This window comes from Lithobates pipiens, unplaced genomic scaffold (genome assembly GCF_037356315.1).
Source record: "Lithobates pipiens isolate NorthernLeopardFrog02 unplaced genomic scaffold, aLitPip1_a1.2 Scaffold_13, whole genome shotgun sequence".
Classification (NCBI taxonomy): Eukaryota; Metazoa; Chordata; class Amphibia; order Anura; family Ranidae; genus Lithobates; species Lithobates pipiens.
This window is the reverse complement of record NW_027507718.1, coordinates 247,192,774-247,211,544: the sequence shown is the minus strand read 5'-3', so window position 1 is coordinate 247,211,544 and position 18,771 is coordinate 247,192,774. Positions and strand designations below refer to the sequence as shown.

The window sequence follows — 18,771 nt, the reverse complement described above, 5'->3', positions numbered from 1 at the left end:
GTGGGTCTCGCTGCTCCGGCGCTGTGATTCGCCGGAGCAGCGATGATGTCTCTCCCACGCATGTGCACGGGAGCCGACACTCGCTGCATATCGCCGCGATCTGCGGCTTACCCAGTGCGCCTGCGCGCCGCTGTCTACTGTCTTCAGGTAAATATCTCCTAAACCGTATAGGTTTAGGAGATATTTCTTGGACCTACAGGTAAGCCTTAATCTAGGCTTACCTGTAGGTCAAAGTGGTTTGTAAGGGTTTACATCCACTTTAATAAACACGGTTTTAGGGCATTACGTGAAGAAGGTCCTCCTTTGTAATTTCCATCCATACTTATGAGGTGCATTCATGCATGAGACGTCATTTCAACAGGCTCCCTAGGGGTATCCCTACATGCCTATGTAACCATTCTAGTGATTGTTGGCCAACATCCAGGGTGAGTGTACATCTATGTGGGGCACCCAGTGTGAACACCATTGCACAGGAGATGTCAATTTAAGCACAAGCACTTTGTATCATCATCTAATGGGACTTTATACATTTTTTTTGTGTGTTCTGCATGTTTACATGAATGTGATCAACCCTAAGTGCAGCAAACTGTTTTTATATTCTCACTTTGCTTTTTTGCCATTTGCTTATTAGCGAGTTTTTTTTTACTGCAGCTGGAGTTTGATGATCAGTTCTTTTATCCAAAGGCGCTAAGGTTTATATATTTATATGTCTCTAGCCACCCACTCCTTAAGAAATGTAATCAAAACAGGGAACCTAACCATCAGAAAGTAAAAAGAGAAATACGATGACTTGGTCTGAGTGAAACCCCTCCCCGACACCCCTAATGGGATCTTCTTTGTTCATATTTCATGTCAGAGGTTTACAACCACTTTAAGTGACCAAATACAGTTTACTACCAAGAGCTCAGAAAAAAAAAGAGAAAACTTTTTTTCATATAATATATATAGTAAGCACTCTTAATTTCTGAAAATTTCTGAGACAGTGATGAATATTGTGGCTAACATCTCTTAGAAAGTATGCTACCTCATTAATGGTATATTTACAAATGCATTTGAAATCATCATTACAGAATTTAGTTTGCATAGAATTCCTGTGTATGTGCCATCATTTATAGATTATCCAATTATCCTTCCTATTCTGTCTGTTCAAAAGGTGACATGTTTGTAACAAGGCTAACATGAGAAGAAGCAATTTACATGTGAATAAAAAGAAAACATTTTATTTTAGCAAAGTACAACTTTTATTGGTACAATGACAGAAATAGCAATGTGACAACTTAATACAGCAATAAAAGTACCGTATTTTTCGGACTATAAGGCGCACGTAAAAGCCAAAATTTTCTCACAAAAACGACCGTGCGCCTTATAATCCGGTGCACCTTATATATGACCTGTTGACATCGCTGGAGTTCTTTGGTTAATGCACCCGGAATGATGGCAAGCACTCACTTGGGCTTTAACAGTATCTGTCAGATGGGCGCGCATGGAGTCACAGATCAAGAGGGATGGAGATTCGTGGAAAAAGCCACCCGGTCTCTTGACGTAAACCTTCGGACTATAAGGCGCACGTAAAAGCCTAAATTTTCTCACAAAATCGACCGTGCGCCTTATAGTCCGATGCGCCTTATATATGGAAATATCCATTTTATCAGCCGGTCGTTGCTAGTGCGCCTTATAATCCGAAAAATACGGTAATGGTCCCCAGTAATTAAACTGTTAAACAAAATTAGAGAAAAAAAAATATTATTGTTTTAAAATACAGTATCAACGTAAACAGTTATTTGGAGTATGTCTCTAATATTCAGAGTATAGGTTTGGAGAACACATATGGATTCCTCCCCTGAAGCTTCAGCATTAGGGGCTAGTTTTCATTTAAAAGATGACTTGTTCTTTATGCAAAATGCTGTCAAACCGACAGGCATTATAATTGTAAAGAGAACAGTTGATCATGCATTATAAAATAGCAAAGCCATGGTGAAATTAAAATGTTACTAAACCCACAACAGTAAAATCAGTCTGTATATGCAGCATCGCATGCTTGTTATACTCACTGTGGAACTTAAGCGGTTAATCCTATGCATTGTGTAAAAAGGCTGTTTTATCCTGTATGTACAGTTCCTCCCCTCCTGCACTGTCTAGCTTGGGAAGGCCAGCTAACACACAGGCAATAGCCAACCTGCACATGCTCTTTTGTGTCTTTTAGGCTGGAGAGAACAGTTACTTGTTCTCAGAGATAGACAGGTCACATAATATTGGCATCACACAATATGGGTGTGTATGCAGGCTGCAGGGGAAATCTCCTACCTGAACTCTCAGCACTAGAGAAACCCTGCCGTTTACCATGTAATCATGGTATACAGATCAGCCAAAAAAGTATATTGTAGCAGTATTTTAATGTAAAAAGATTTATAAGTTGTGGCCACTGTGGGGGGGCAGATGAACTATTTTCATATTACTGGGTTTAGTAACACTTTAAGCCCGATACATGAACACTTCATTAAAAGTGTGTGTGTATTTATTTTTGGATTTGTGCGGTATGTTTTGTTGTGGGATGCCTTTTATTTTCTTTAGTTTTAATGTGGACTGTCTTCCAGAGTGGTAACTTGGACAGCTTGCATGGAAAGTTCAGCACCCTGCCCTAGTCAAGCTAAATTTGGTGTTTGGCTCTGCTGTACTCACATGGAAGCTGGGTGCTTGACAGCTGTCCTTGGACATTATAAGTAGGATTTTTTCCTAGGATTCCAGGCGTACATATACTTTGGGGGTTAATGCCAGAGGTTTCTGAAAGGAATGGGACTGCACATATAGAGTGTCAGAATAGCTGGTTATCAGCAAAAGCTTCTGCTAAAAGGATTTGTAAAAAAAGAGATTGTCCAGCTATATCTGTTGCACTTTGGAGTATCGTGCACCCTATCCCTCTCTTCTGATTGCTGCAATAAATCTACTAAAATATATCCCTTTGACTGAACCGGTGTTGTCAGTGTGCATAGATCTGGTGTATGGGCTAGGCAGTCTTTGAACCAAAAGGGATACCTGGACATATCCTCAGCAGCCCTTCCGGGGTTATGTGAACCCATTACAGGATCCAACTAATTTCCTGTCTCTTTCCTGATCTTGAATACTTTGTTTCAGCACAGGATCCATTGAAGTTTCTAATTAACCGACAATTGCCATTCTGCACTTAGGAATGTGGCAGATAGGCATCTTATCTGTGTATCTGTGCCCAATTGGGGATACATATAATCAGTTAATCAGTTAATGAGAGAGCATCTTCAATTGGGACAGAAGACAATTTTTATAGAGTGAGAAAGAATTAGAACCTGTGATAACAATTACATCTGTCTATTTCCCAAAATGAAATTTTACATACTCCTATACAGACCTAAGGATGAAAGAATCATTTGGCCAACACTAGAAATGTTTTCTGAAGCATTCCCTTTGGCCGCAATGTGCCCTATGATGTAATTTACAGAGCTGCAGGGTACAAATGGGAAGACATCCTTGAGCCTGATACTGCAAATTCCTGATTCAACATCCCTCCCCATGGACTACATTTTCGCCCACATAATGCAAATCAAATTTTAAACCTAAAATACTGATTTGCCTTCGCTAGTATTTGCCACTGGCAGGGTAAACAATCACTACATAAAGAGAAATTTAAGCTGCCAAATTTACCCTAAATCTTCTTCCACATTATCAATATGTTCCTTAATTTAGGTAATCTCACTTTAGTAAACAGAACCTGATTGACATTTATGCACTTTGTATTTCAGTTTTGCATTTATGAAGTCTTACTACATATACCTGATAATATAAGTGTATGGAAAAAAGCTGTAGATGTAATTCTATTTGTCCTTTTCAATGCGTCGTACTTTGGCATCAAATTTTATGCTGCTGAAGGCATTTAAAGCTTTCAAAGCCCGTTCTGGTAACATTCTATAAAAAGGAAGAATAAAAAAAATATATTTACAAATGTTTATGTAGTGATCAACTGTATTAGACAGTTTATACCCAGGGGGCTACATGAGCTGATGACTGGGCACTGAGGGCTTACAGTGTGTTTAAAGCCTAAACATTTTTTACCTTAATGCATTCCTTGCATTAAGGTAAAACATGTTTAGGCATCAGTATCCCCCCTCACACCGCACACCACCCCCTTTTGCTTACCTGAGCCCTCATTCGATCCAGTGCTGTGTCCGTCTGCAGCTCTTCTCTCCCCTCTCTTCCTGGTCACATAGGCTTTGATAAGACAGTGGGGGCCATTGACTCCTACTGCTGTTAATCAAAGCCAGTGATGGGGGAGCGGGGAGAGGTGCCGAGCCCCACTGTCTGTGTCTTAAGATGCAGACAGTGAGGCTAAGGAGCAAACCCACATGAGTGCATCCATATAAAGCGGCCTTCTATGGGGGCACTTGCCAGAGAGGAGGAGCCAAGATTATTGGGGTGGGGGGGGGGACGACTTGAGAAAAGGAGGTTTGGGATTTCCATTGCACAGAGCAGATAAGTATAAACCGATTTGTTATTTATTTATTTATTTTTTAAGCATTTACATTCAATTTAAAACCCAGGAGACTCAGGAATGGACACTGAGAAGATAACACATGTGGGATTGGTCCTGATCATTTGATATTCACTCATTTATTTATTGCAATACTGCAGGGGTAAATTACCAGATTCTGTGCCCATATGGTAAAATATAGATGAGCAAAACAAAGCATGAATTGCCTGTAAGAATAGGAGAACACATTTGTGATATTGTTAATAAAAAGCAACAAGCCCATTGACGCAGCATTTTGCAGAATTTCATTGTTCAAGTCCCAAGGTTAAAAAGCAAAGGGTATTTATGATTTACAATGGTCCCCAAGATGTGGTAACCTTGATGCAAAACTCCTTTAGATCTACAAGTTAGGTACAATGACCACTATAGGCTTGAGCAAGGAGAGGAATTTTCATGTCTTTTTGTAAGTTGAATTTATTTATCTTTTCTAAGCAAGTCCTAAACCCATGATACATGATATTTCTTCTCAGGATATGTCCTTGCATTACTGTGGTCCACTAAACTAATATTAGGTTATCTTAAGTCTACGCGTTTTTTTTGCCTTTAATATTGTTGTATGTGGAGTTTTAATGCAAATCATGATAGAAAACTGGTCACAGGAGCGTGTCCAAAGGGTGGTGTTTAATGACATATTTTCTGAATAGTTTAGAGTTGTGAGTGTTGTGTCCCAAGGCTCTGTCCTAACACCAATTCTGTTTAACTTGGTCATATATGATATAGAGCATTTATTGGAATAAATACGGTAGTTCAATCTCTGTGTTTGCTGGTAATACAAACCTAAGCAGGGCAATCATTTCACAAAAGGATATAGCAACCTTACAAGAAGACCTATTTGAAATAGAGGGATGGGTAGTTATAAAGTAGATGAGGTTTAATATTAAAAATTTACTGTAGTAATGAACTTGGAAGCTATAACTAAAAATATTAATGCAAGTTACACGTTGGGGGAGATTCTCTCGGGCAGTTGAGGGTGGAAAAGGACCTGGGGGTTCTTGTGGATCACTGAGTGAGGGTATTTACTCAACAGAGAAACTATCCAGTTTTGGTCACCAATCCTCAGGATGGATGTCGTTCATCTGTAGAGAGTCTAGTAAAGGGTAGCAAAGCTAAAAAATGGACCAGAGGACCTCTATAAACTGTATTACTGAGAGAAAACTTTTCAATCCAAGGTCTCTAAAGAAGACAAGCAGCCACACAATTAAGCTTGAAGAGAAGGGATTCCTTCTTAAACTGCATAAGGGATTCTTTACTGTTAGAATGGTGAGGATGTGTAACTCCCCTTCACTGTTGGTGGTGTCAGTGGGGAGTGTAGATACATTTCAAAAACTTTTAGATGCATTTCTTAGCAAACTCAATGTACAGGCATACTGAAAATGGTAGTGACATAAACACACACCCTCACATTTAGGTTGAACAGGATGGACCAGTGTTTTTATCCAACTTTACCAACTATACCAACTTTACCAACTATGCAGGTATGATATTAATATTTATGTGATGCATTTTCACATGGGGGCCTTGTCATCAATAGTTGCTTTTGGCTCACAATAAAGTGATTGGATTTGTGTGGATCTGCAGACTTAATTGCTACCATTTGGTTAAAAAGAAAGGTTTCAAGAAATAGTTTTATATTTGACCATGTCCTCTACAGAGTAATTCTGATTAGAAGGATTAGGAGGGCCTGGTTCATTACAATCAGCTGATTTCAGTGTTCTAATGAGAAATGTGCCAGTGTCGGCATCCCTTTAGAATTAACCTTTAGGAGTATTTCCAATGAAGTTTCTGTTGCAGATAATGCCTAAAATCAGACTTGTATCTTAGTGCAGATTTCTGGGAAATTCATTGAGTCATTCACACAAACCAGAAGATTACATTTTGCCATATTGCTTTGACTTTTACAGAAAATTACAAAGCTACAGATTGAAATGGAAAAGTCCTTTTTAGTAACATAAAATTACAGTATGGCTTGTGTAGCAATTGTATATACTATATAAATTTTTTTGTTTGCTGTATTTTTTTCCAAAAAAGTGTAGTTACCCTTTACACCTCCTGCTCTTATGCGCTTCCTTTAAGTTTATGTCTCTGTTGAATGTACCTTTGCACATATGAAATTGATGCTATGTTACTGGCTTTTTGTGGGCAGGCTCTACTCATCCTGCACACGGGGGTACCTCTTTTTGTGTACATGCTCACTAATGCCCAGGACCAGGCAGGGCCATGGTCATGTGAAGATCAACATTACGGTGGAATCCCAACTTAGAAATGAGTCGTACACTTTGCACAGCTGTGTAACAACATACAGATTTCCTCTGTGAAACACTCTGTCCCATATCGCTGCACACCTTGTCTTCCAGAATGTAGCATTTAGAGGGTGCCACCACTAAGCCTGTCCTGCTCTACCAGTCTAGCTTTCCTCTGCCACCTCACTTCCAGTGACAGAATGGGATCCTGCTGTGCGGTGCAGTGTGGACCTCGTGTGTGCATTTAATTAACTCCTTCAACTCTCTAGTACTATGCGGTTAGGCCTATAGGGTCTCCGTACTACGAGTTCAGTCCAGATTGCTTTTTGGGGAACCAACCCTTAGGGAGGGAGTAAGAGCATCGACCCCCTTGCTTCTGGAAAACCTGTCACCCATGCCCAGTTCCACTCTTTCCTATCTGGCTGTTATTACATTCCCACCAGTCCATGGTTACCTGTAACAACTACATTATTCCCACCAAATCCTCTGCTGAGTTAACCCTTTTGTAGTGGCCTTCCATCCCTTGCTCTTCACCTCGTGTGGGCTTTATAGGCCCTGTTTTTCTGACACATGATATACCTCCATGCAAACCTTTGAATAACTTCACACCAGGGGCAAAGCAGCTGAACAGACTTTACTTAAAAAACTCAGAAATACAGTCCAACTATGTATTACAGTTCCTTCCTGACTAACTAGACCCAGGCTGCCCGGTGCGTACCTTCCCAGAGGTAATAGTCCTTGAGATGTAGAGTCCTTACCAGTGGCGGGCACACGGGCGCTGCCCTCATCCATGCATCCAAGCCCCCTAATCTACATGCAGGGCATGTAGATTACACTAGCTATTTGGCCCATTATGGCCAAATGGCTAGTGTACCCAATCCAGTGCTCTCACACCCACGACGGACATGCGGTTTGCATTCTGCGATTTTTAGGTTTAGTGCCCCCTGCCTACCTTAAGTTGCTTTATCACCTATTCGTTTTTAACACTTCCTGGCGGGATTCTGACGTCATATTGACGTCACAGGGAGGGGGTGTGACCTTTTTTCATCTTTTACATGTTTTGATTGGTGGCTATTGTATTTATATTCTGCTTTTGACACTGTTGCAACTTATCACATGCCTGACAAAGGGGTCCTACACGTCTCTGAAACGCTGCGCCTTCCTTTGTGATGTGATCTTTTTCATTAAAACTTTTTGGATGAAAATTGCCGATCCATGGTGTGCTGGCAAATATGTACGCTAACTTAGTGTGAATGACACTTACTTATAAAGACTGCAGCCAAACTAAGCTTTAATTCGTTTTTCTTTAACAGAAAATACCATGACTGTTTCTTTTGCTAAATAACCCTCTCCATTAAATTTTTATTGTACACTGCCTATCCGTATTTAATCAGTTATAAATGAGGGATGCACAATACATATTGGTTATGGCTGCACATGCTGGAGTGAAAGGAATAAATTCTAGGCTCATCTTTTAAGGTGTTAACTATAAATTTACGAGCTGGGAAGAGATTTTTAGAGCGTAGCCTATTGATCATTTTGAGTAACTTATTTTTTTTATTGTTTTATGGGTGCATGCAAATTTCATGTTTAAGATACGTTGTATCCATTTGCTCTACACAATCTGTTCTTTTACATTTAAGAAAATGGGGATTAGATTGTGTTTTTATGTTGCTGTGTATTGCAGATGATATTATTTATTTATTTTTTACTGAAAATATATGTTTGCTAAACAGTTGTGCAATGACTGTGTCATGTGAACATTTGCAACTACTATTCTGCAGGTCCTCTGATTCTGGAAAATAGATTTTATTTTAGGGGTTTTAAAAATTCTTCAGGCCAAAAATGTTTTGTCATATGTGTAAATTATTTTAAAAAAACTGTTACGACGCCCTGTGTAAAAGGGTCAAAGTGTATGCAAGCCCTAGCATAAACTTCTTTATTTGCTCTCTTTTGGTCTGGAAAATATAGCACTGAAAGTACTGTCGATACTGCCAGAAATACAATGAAATTTTAACTTTTTGTAGTGAGCTGACAATTCTGCACTAAAATGTTTTAACACTATTATCAAGATTGTTTGAGTTACCTCTGAACTACAGCCCCTACCCCCCTGTTGTGTTGACTGGGAGAGGTTTGAGCGGGATATGCTCTATGCTCCTTACAAATTTCCTGTCCTAGGATGATAATGTTATTCCTCCATAGATACAGCACAGTTAGGCAGGCCATACATGGGTTGAATTTTCGAAAGAATTGTCTTTCAAAAATCTTATCTAAAAATTTTCGTTCGAATTTCGCACCATTAGTGGGCTGCAGCAACAGCCGATTTTCACGCGGTCATCGAATTTGAGTAATCGGCATGTTGGAAATTTTTTGAAAAACTAATGATTTTATAATCAATGATGGGAGAATCATGCGAGAAATGTAATCGAAAAAGAAATGTGCATGTGCAAGAAAAGAAAAATTCCCAGAAAGAAAAGAAGATTACCAGCCACGAAAATTATTTTCTGTAGCAACATGAGGTGAAATTGAAGGCTTGGTTGGCCAAATTTCGAAATGAATGGTGGCACCATTGGATCACAAAACGCACACAATTTCTGATTTTCAAAAGAAAATTATTTTTGAAATTCAACCACGTATGGCCAACTTAAGTGAGCTCTGTCATCATAGTATGTTATTACCAGGTGAAAGTAAAGGGATCTTCCATCCGCTACAGCAGGGATATGCAATTAGCAGACCTCCAGCTGTTGCAGAACTACAAGTCCCATTAGGGATAACAAGACTCTGGCAGCCACAAGTATGACACCCAGAGGCAGAGGCATGATGGGATTTGTAGTTTTGCAACAGCTGGAGGTCCGCAAATTGCATATCCCTGCGCTACAGTATATTTTTGTTCTTGGGTTTAGATACATTTAAAAACAATGAGTAATTTTTGAAGTAAACTAATCAAAGTATTTGATTATGTATGTGTCAGGTGCCCAAGAAAATAATGGCATTCAGACCACTAAAAACACTCTTACTAAAACAAAGCAAAATATATTACTTACACTTCTAGGACAGTAGTTAGAACCACGGAAGGTGGAATACAAATCAATTTCTTGTTACTAAGAATGCCATCCACTAACTTCTTTGCAACATCTTCTGGTGCCAGTATCGGAACAAATCTGAAATATGAACATAATCATTTGTGAGCATCTAGTACACCTAAAGTACACTCGTGTTTAGAGGAATATGAAGGCTTCCACTGTCATTCTCTTTCAAAAATGTACAAAAGTCCCATATTAGCAAACACCCCCATTTTGAGGGTATGACAATCCTCTTTATCAAAGTGACATGCATGTGTCTGCATGAAACCTTGATAAAGAGGGCTGCTACGCCCTCAAAAGATTTGTGTATTTTGCTTGCTAATATGTGACTTCAGTACATTTTCACTTGGATCTACAGTTATTATGTTTGCTTTATTCTTGCTGTGGGACTTACATGGCATCTCCATGCCCTTACACTCATATAGGGATTTCTAATGCCGCATACACATGATTGGACTATCCGGCGGACTTGGTCGGACAATCCGCCCGTGTGTGGGCTCCGGCAGACTATTTCTTCCCAAAAGTCCAGCGGACTTAGAAAGAAGTTTTGATTCAAAATTGTCCGCTGGACTCGGCAGTCCAGTGGACAATCCGCCCATCTATGTGCTAGTCCGCTGGACTTTTGAAATGAACTTGCCCACACACGGAGAAAAGTCTGTTCCTTTTGAAGTCGGAAGAAGAACCCCGGCGACGAAGAAGAAAGCCGGGCTCCTCTGCTAGTAAAAGAGCTAGCAAAAGAGCAGAAGATAGCGGAGGAGTCCGGCGAGAAGACCCTGAAGACGGAAGAAGAGAAGACCCCCGTAGCTGTCTAATAAAGTATTTTTTAAAAAACTGTGTTGTCTTTTTTTCCTGTACACTTTTTTCCCCAGGTGAATGGGTAGGGGTACAATGTACCACATACTCATTCACATAGACTCATTCACATAGGGTAGGGGGCCGGAATCTGGGGGCCCCCTTATTAAAGGGGGCTCCCGGATTCTGATAAGCCCCCCGCCTGCAGACCCCGACAACCAATGGCCAGGTATGTCAGGAAGAGGCCCTTGTCCTCATCAACATGGGGACAAGGTGCTTTGGGGTGCGGGGGGCGCAGGGCAGGTCCATTTTTTAAGATATTTCATATGCTGTTTAAATAACTCACCATCTTTATTGTTTCTTATTGTTTCTTATTGTATGCCAAAGTAATCTTCCTGCTAAATTATCTTAACCCCAGAGCACACACTTTTAGGGTTGCTGACATCAACTTTTAGGAAAGCTCCTACGCCGAATTCATTCTTACGTCTGCACTCCAGGAAAGAACTACAGGGTGCAGCATCCTCACATCAACAGTCCATTTCACTATAGGTGGTGACAATAAAACATGCTCCGCCCAACACATTTTGTCACAGATGAGGTCATCTAGGACACCATAGGGAATAACCTAATAGAATTTTTAAATACATTTTTTATATATTTTTTTTTAATTTGTTATAAAATTTTGCAAACAGGTAATTTTTCTCCTTCATTGATGTACGCTGATGAGGCACCACTGATGGGCACTGATAGGTGGCAGTGATGGGCACTGATGGGTGGCAATGATGGGCACTGATGGGTTGCAATGATGGGCACTGATCAGCACTGGTTGGTTACACTGATAGGCAGCATTGCTAGGTAGCACTGATTGGAACCGCTTGTGGGCATTGTTAGGTGGCACTTGTGGGCATTGATAGGTGGCACTCAAGGGGAAATTGATAGGTGGCACTGGTGGACACTGTGAGCACTGGCAGGTGGCAATGGCAGGTGGCACTGGCAGGGGGTACTGATGGCACAGATGAGGAAGAATTGCCTTTTCAAGTCCAAAGTCCCTTGCACATAAGCCGGTGATCGGCTTTTCTTCTCCTCACGCTGTCAGCATGAGGAGAAAAAAACGATTACCAAGCTTTTGTTTACATCATGTGATCAGCTGTCATTGGCTTACAGCTGATCACGTGGTAAGGGGCAGGGATCGGCCCCTTACTTGGATCTGTGATCACCCGAGCCTCAGTGACTCGGCGATCCCACCGCGCGGAGTGTGCGGGGCACGTGCACAGGGGAGGCCTCCCCGGAAATTCAGGTATGTGTTGTGGCCATCATTTGGCTATAGCTCGGACGCCAAGAGGTTAACGGGTTGAGGTGGCAACTTTAGATGTGTTGCTCAACATTGCAGTGCAATTCAGTGATAAACTGCAGCATGTTTGCATTTTAGCGCAGCACTAGGCTGCATTGAAGTGTGAATGGGACACATAGGAAACATTTGTTTTCTGTGTCTCCCTGCGGGGATAGATGTTTTACCGTGTGGTAAAACGTCTGTCACCAGATATAGTGTGAATTGACACTAAGGCTAACCATTGATGAGTACATTTTTTTTTGACCGGCTGGATGATCCCCCATTGACACATTTGAGGTGGATGGGGGAACCCTCCTTTCTGAGGTATAATATTCTGACAGTAGGGAGACTTCCCCACAATCAGAATACACTGATCAGTGCTGCCGGCTATAGCCAGCAGTGCTGATCGAACAGGGAAAATCCAACAAACTGGTTGTACAGAAGTTGTACAGTAGCTGATCCTGCCCATACATAGATTGAAATTTGGCCAGTCCCTGATGAGCCAGCCAAATTTCAATCCATGTATGGCCGCCTGAAGGCAGAACTAAGTTAAGTCTATATGGGTTCAGCTCTCCACAAGAGTCCCAATGACTCATGTGGCATCTTGAGAAAATGAAATGCCCACCCCTGCCTTAGAGGGTATCCTGTGCTTTACATGGAAAGAATGGATGGAATATTTTGTACATGAAAGAGATGCTTGCAAATACACTGGTCCTCTTCAAACTGAGAATACATGCCATATGAAAGATAAGAAGTAGTCTAGGGTGTGGATATTTATAAAAGTTTTTTTTTCTATAAATACAAAAGTTTTTCATGCAGCATATATTCTTTAGGTCAAAGGAACATACTCTGCATTTCAGATCTCTCAGCTATTTACCTTGTGCTTGAATTTTTTATAAAGCCAGTGTCAACAAATACAGGGCACAGACATGATGTTTTGATTCCTGTCATCTGCAGTGCTGCAAGTTCAGCTGTCAGAGACTTGTGGTATCCAAGAGCCGCAAACTTAGTAGAGCTGTAAGGCAAAAGTTCATACAAAAAAAAACAACTTAGAACTTAGTTATACTGTAACTCCACATAGTTGATAAAAAACTTTTAGCAAACTTGATTACATTACAATAATTGTTCATACTCTGGACATATCAGGGTTGGTTTACTAAAGGCAAATAGACTGTTAACTTTGCAAAGTGCAGTGCATTCTGTAAAGTAATTTTCATTGTTTATTGAATAGGGTGCTCTGCTGACTGCCATCCTCCGATCATATACAAGCAAAAATGCTGTTTTTTGTTTTCCATGCATATGATTGGGTATTTTTTGCAAAGTGAAGACAAACACAGTGCTGGATCAAAAGAGGAGCCAGGTAAGTGTTTTGGGGGGGGGGGGGGAGCCAATATTGGAACTACTTTACCCGCTTCAATACCGGATACTTTCACCCCCTTCCTGCACAGGCCAATTTTCAGCTTTCAGCGGTGCCACACTTCTAATTACACAATCATGCAACTCTGTACTCAAATTAAAATGTTATAATTTTTTTTTCTTTTAGACAGATAGAGCTTTCTTTTTATGGTATTTAATCAGCACTAGGTTTTTATTTTTTTTCCATATAAACAAAAACTGTATGAAAAAATGTTGAAGAAAAAAATAAATAAAACAATTTTCTTTTATCTTTTCGTGCCAACCTTGTGCATCACATTATTCTTCAATAGTGAAAAGCAATCTTCAATAATGAAAAAAACACATGCTGTACAACCACCACCTCTATCTGCTCACCTGATGCTTATGGCCCGTATACACGACCTGAAAATCAGTCCGTTTTTTTTTTTTTTGCAGGCACGTAAAGGTTACTAAAGTTACAAAAATTCTCTTACAACAGAATAAAAAAATCAGAAGTGATGAAATGTGTTGTAATGTATTTCTATTGTATTTTTGGACGACAACCGTACTGATTAAACGGAAATCGTATGATTTGATATCATACAAGAAATTTTTTTGTGTTTGTCCAATCGGATAATATCAGATGAACTGTATTGATAGGCACTCGAAAGCTCTGTACTAACGATCCGATTATCATACATTCGATTCGAAATCTGTATTTTTCGTCCGATTTTCAGAACACGTGGACGGGCTATTAGACCTGTAAAACTTGGTCAGAATGCGCCTTGCCCTTTAGGGGGATATAATAGCCTGGGGTACTTCTCCCAACGTCTCAAACACTTCCACAGGTGCTCAAAAATGAAAGAGCAAACCATCATAGTGTTTTCTATTTAAACGCACATATTTCTTAAACTTTTTAAGAAAACACACTCACATGGTACTGTGCAGTGGAATGGTGCACCACAGATCAAAGACTTATACTGTCCCCTTAATTCATGAATAGTAGTCACTTTACATCTGTTCAAATCCGCACTGTCCCCTTAAGCTGTGGATGGACAACGCAATACACAGCACAAACATCTCACACTGTTCCCTTAAAGTAGAATTGCCCCCCCCCCCCCAGCAAAAAAATTAAAAGTCAGCAGCTACACATACTGTAGCTGCTGCCTTTTAATATTAAGACACTTTTTAAAAATCAAAATAAAGTTTATTGAGCATAAAAGTCAATACGGGGTTTACATAAAAAATGTGGGGTTCAACAGGCACCATACAAAAGGGTAGAACGGTTGACATATCGGACATACAGTTGCGTTACTCACAGTCATTGTTGCATATGTATATTCACGATTTCCCAAGGTCATAACAGGTGTGGGTGGTTATTGAGTTTAGGAAGCAGCTATATAGATGTAGCTAGAAGTAAGGCAGGTACCCTGTGGTGCCATTTGTGTGTCACGCAAGTGGAGGGGGGGGTGGAGGAGTGGGAACGTGGTGTATGTTCAAAACCCATTGCAGCAAGAGTAAATTATTCCTAGTCTGCGAAGGTGGAGGAGTCATCTATCCACTTGTCCCCGATTTTATTAAACTTGTCTGGACAGCCCTGGTGGGAGTACAGAACTTTCTTTTCCACTGCTGAATAGTAGGGGCGGTGGCTCTGAGCCATAGCTGAGCAATCTGCATCTGCATTCTGCCCGTGACTATTTATGTCCAGTATTGCTGGAGGGGTGGATAAGACCATATTAGATGATAGAAATTGCTTCCAAAGTCACCACATCTGGGGCAAGTTGGATTGGTATCTGGTTTGAATTTAGAGAGGCAAGAAGGGGTAAGGTAGCATCTATGGGAGGATGTATAGGTGTGTGAGTTGATCCGATAATTTAGGGGATACTTTCTTGCAGGACTCAGTATTTCTCCCCACTCCTCGTTCTCCATCTCCCCCCAGGTCTGCCTCCCACTTAATTTTCAGCTGGTAAGCATGAGTGGTGGCCGAGGGCAGTATGAGGTGGTTATACAGGGAGGAGATTGGTTTCTTGGGGTCCCTACCAAGGACCATGTCAGCCAGGGCCACTGACTCCAGTCTGGGGATGGTGGCACTGAATTGGGACTGGAGGGCATGTCGGACTGGGAGGTAGTGGAAGAGCATACGATTGGGAAGGCCGAGCTTGTCCTTAAGAGCCTGAAATGACTGTACCATGCCCCCGGCAACAAACTGGGACAGGTATATAATTCCCTTGGCAACCCATATATTATGGTTAGGGATGGTCATCAGTTCGGGCAACTGAGGGTTGTCCCAAAGTGGTGTATGGGCATGGAAAGGGGGGGGGGCCTTAATGATGGCCAATGGCAGTTGCCATATTTTACAGTGGTGTAGTAGCATGTGACGAATGTCGCCGAGGCGGGGGAGACCAGAGTACCTGAAAAGGGTGGGCCAATATTAGGACACTTACCTGTCCTGGAATCCAGCGATGTTGGCACCCCAGCCAATGTTTTCATTGGCTCTCAGGAGCTGCCGCTGCCATTGCCTGTAAGGGAAACTGACAGTGAAGCCTTGCCACTGATGCAGGGTGGAACTCCGCTTTAAGGATGACTGGAAACTCCACTTACTATGTATTTTGGGCTCTGAGTGTCTGCTGCCAGACTTCTTGTATGTCACCCACTCTGCCTCTATATATACACGATAAAGTCTACAAACAATGGTATAAATATTTGAAAATTGATCAATCCTGATGTATTGACAGCCTTATTTCTTGAGGCACTAAAATGACAGGACAGTACAAATACCCTCCAAAATAAGCCCCTTTTAGAAAGCATATACCCCAAGGTATTTATTTATTCTTTTTCTGACAATTTTTCTTTTACATACTGTCACCAGAGCAGTACAGGGTCACCAAAGTGGAGAGCTGATCAGGGGTTTTTTTTATACCATGATTGCTTATTACAGTGATGATCACTGTGTAAGCAATTCATTTTTACTTTGTGAATGGCATCCATTCATGTGCCATTGTGTACTATTATGATAGCTGTGATTGGTCTCACCTATCAAATGGTACAACAGGTCCACTGTGATTGGCCCTGCACTATGTGATCACTGTGACCAATCAAAGAGTTCATAATAGTACACAATGGCTACAAATAACAAGCTATTGCTTGTTTACAACTGACATGTGATCGCTGTGATTGGTCACAGCAATCACATGGTACCAGTGCTGCACACAGTGGCACGATACAACAATCTGTGTTCACCGGACACAACGAGTCACAGATCACGCTGCAGCTCGCCCCCTAGGGTGCAACTTTGAGGATGTCATATGATGTCCACCTAAGATAGTAATGCTTCCGCCCAGCCGTTTTATTACTATAGGCCGAAAAGGAGGTGGTTAAATAAGAGATGTTCCACGCTCTATACTCCCTAATAGGGATGAGCTTGGGTTTTGGTCTGAAATCCAGTTTGGCCAAACCATAAATATGGTGAAATATGGTCAAACACAAATCTACAAATTTAGTACACAGGTTTATGCGGTACTAAACCCAAAAGTAAAAACATTTATTATGATGCAGCTTACTAATTCTTTGAGATATTGGTAGCATTACTTTTCTTTTTAGGCATCTTTCTCCTATTTTCATCTGGTGACCCTGCCAGTAAATCTGTTGTTTTTCAACAGAACAAGCTCTCCTACAAAATGTTAGTGTTGAGAAAACCCATTTGCCACTGACAGGAGTGCTTACAATGCTCAGCTTTTATGTATTCATGTAAAACCTTTATCCCAAAAGAAGAAAAAAAATACAAATTAAAAAATGTTACGTGTAACTTCTTGTGTAAACTGCAGTAAAAATTGGAATTTGGCTTCAATTTGTTAGTGCATCTAAATCTGCTAATCTGTTTTAAAATCCCTTCCCACCAGACTAATAATTCTGCTGTCCAAAGGTGGTCGCTGTGCTCCTTTAATCAGAGAGGAGGCACTCTAAGCCCTTGTACACGCGGTCGGAGATTCCGACAACCAAATCCGTGGGAATTTTGTCCGAAACGGTTGCATACACACGGTCGGACAAAGTTGTCAGAAAATCCTACGTGATGACTTATTTCGTTACGACGGGACTACGTTCACGCTAGTAGCCAATGGCTTTGGTGTAGGAATTTGATCTGAGCATGCGTGGCACTTTGTCCGATCGGAATTCTCTACACATGATTGGAGTATGTCCGATCTGAGCATTTTGTCGGAAAATTTTACCAACAAGTTGGAAAACTTGGTCCGTCGGATACTCCGACGGAAACAGTCCGATGTAGACCACACACAGTCAGAATATCCGACAAAACGGTCCGATCGGACACATTCCGTCGGAATCTCCGACCGTGTGTACAAGGGCTAATACAGGTTGTACTGGCAACTTAACAGATGAAAACAGAGTGAAAAAGCCTAAAGAAAGAAAACTACTGAAGCCACCACTTCTGATGATTTGTAAGCTTCAATATATTACATTTTTGGTTTTGGGTAAATACCACTGTAAGGCTCACATATCTGCAGTCTGCGAGTTCGTACCTGGGGTCAGGTGCATGTCTATTCAGCGGTTCAAGTGCGATTCAGGTCCGAATTTTTGCACTTGAACCGGACCCAAACACACACAGGACCCTTTTGAAATCCACTCTGTGGCCGACCCCAGACCTATGTGAACCAGCTCCATTGAGAGCCGGTCACACTCGCATGTCATGCGAATTGAATGCTGTGAAACCCACATCCAATTTGCATATACTATATGTGAACTCAAGTATATCTAAAGCCAAAACATGTTTTGTAGTTTTGGATAGAGTAGAGAATGGTTAAAACCACTGTCAGCTTTTTCATACTGGGAAGAGTAACTGCTCTCTTTGTCATGGTTAAAGTTGAGCTCTGGAGACATTAAAAAACTACCCATGCAGTTATTAATATTAAAATTAATTCTAAAATCATACCAGTAATCTACCATATACGGCACTCCAACAAATCCTGCAGATGAAGCAATAGTAACGATGTGACCGTGATTTTTCCTCATCATTGCTGGCAGGAAGGCCCTTGTAGTCTGTAGTAATAAAGTAAAATTACATTAGTATAGTACATAAAATAAATTTACAAAACACACAACTTAAATTCTTCACTATACAAAAAAATGCATGTTTTTCTTGTGTATTTAAGAAAGAGGATTTTAATGCACACAGTGCATTAGAACAAAGGTGTAGATAAGGGGGGGGGGGGGGTATGGGGTATGCCAGCAGGGTTGCCAGCCATCAAAAAAATATAGACTAAATATAGTATTTTATTAGTATTTTAGTTAAATATATATATATATATATATATATATATATATATATATATATATACACACACACACACACACAGTATACACTCCCAGTTTTAAAAATCC

At 40.8% G+C, this 18,771-nt stretch overlaps 1 protein-coding gene across 1 annotated transcript in view; it reads right to left on the bottom strand.

Moving 5' to 3' along the window:
* Nucleotides 1-1,670: 1,670 nt before the first annotated feature.
* Nucleotides 1,671-18,771, bottom strand: part of LOC143974759 (estradiol 17-beta-dehydrogenase 11-like) — a 31,589-nt gene continuing 14,488 nt past the window's right edge. The window contains exons 4-7 of the mRNA XM_077476474.1: nt 18,323-18,429; nt 12,881-13,018; nt 9,843-9,959; nt 1,671-3,936 (exon numbers count right to left, since the gene is read on the bottom strand). Coding sequence (XP_077332600.1) covers nt 3,846-3,936; nt 9,843-9,959; nt 12,881-13,018; nt 18,323-18,429 — 453 coding nt within the window. The 3' untranslated portion in view covers nt 1,671-3,845. The remainder of the gene's footprint in view (nt 3,937-9,842; nt 9,960-12,880; nt 13,019-18,322; nt 18,430-18,771) is intronic.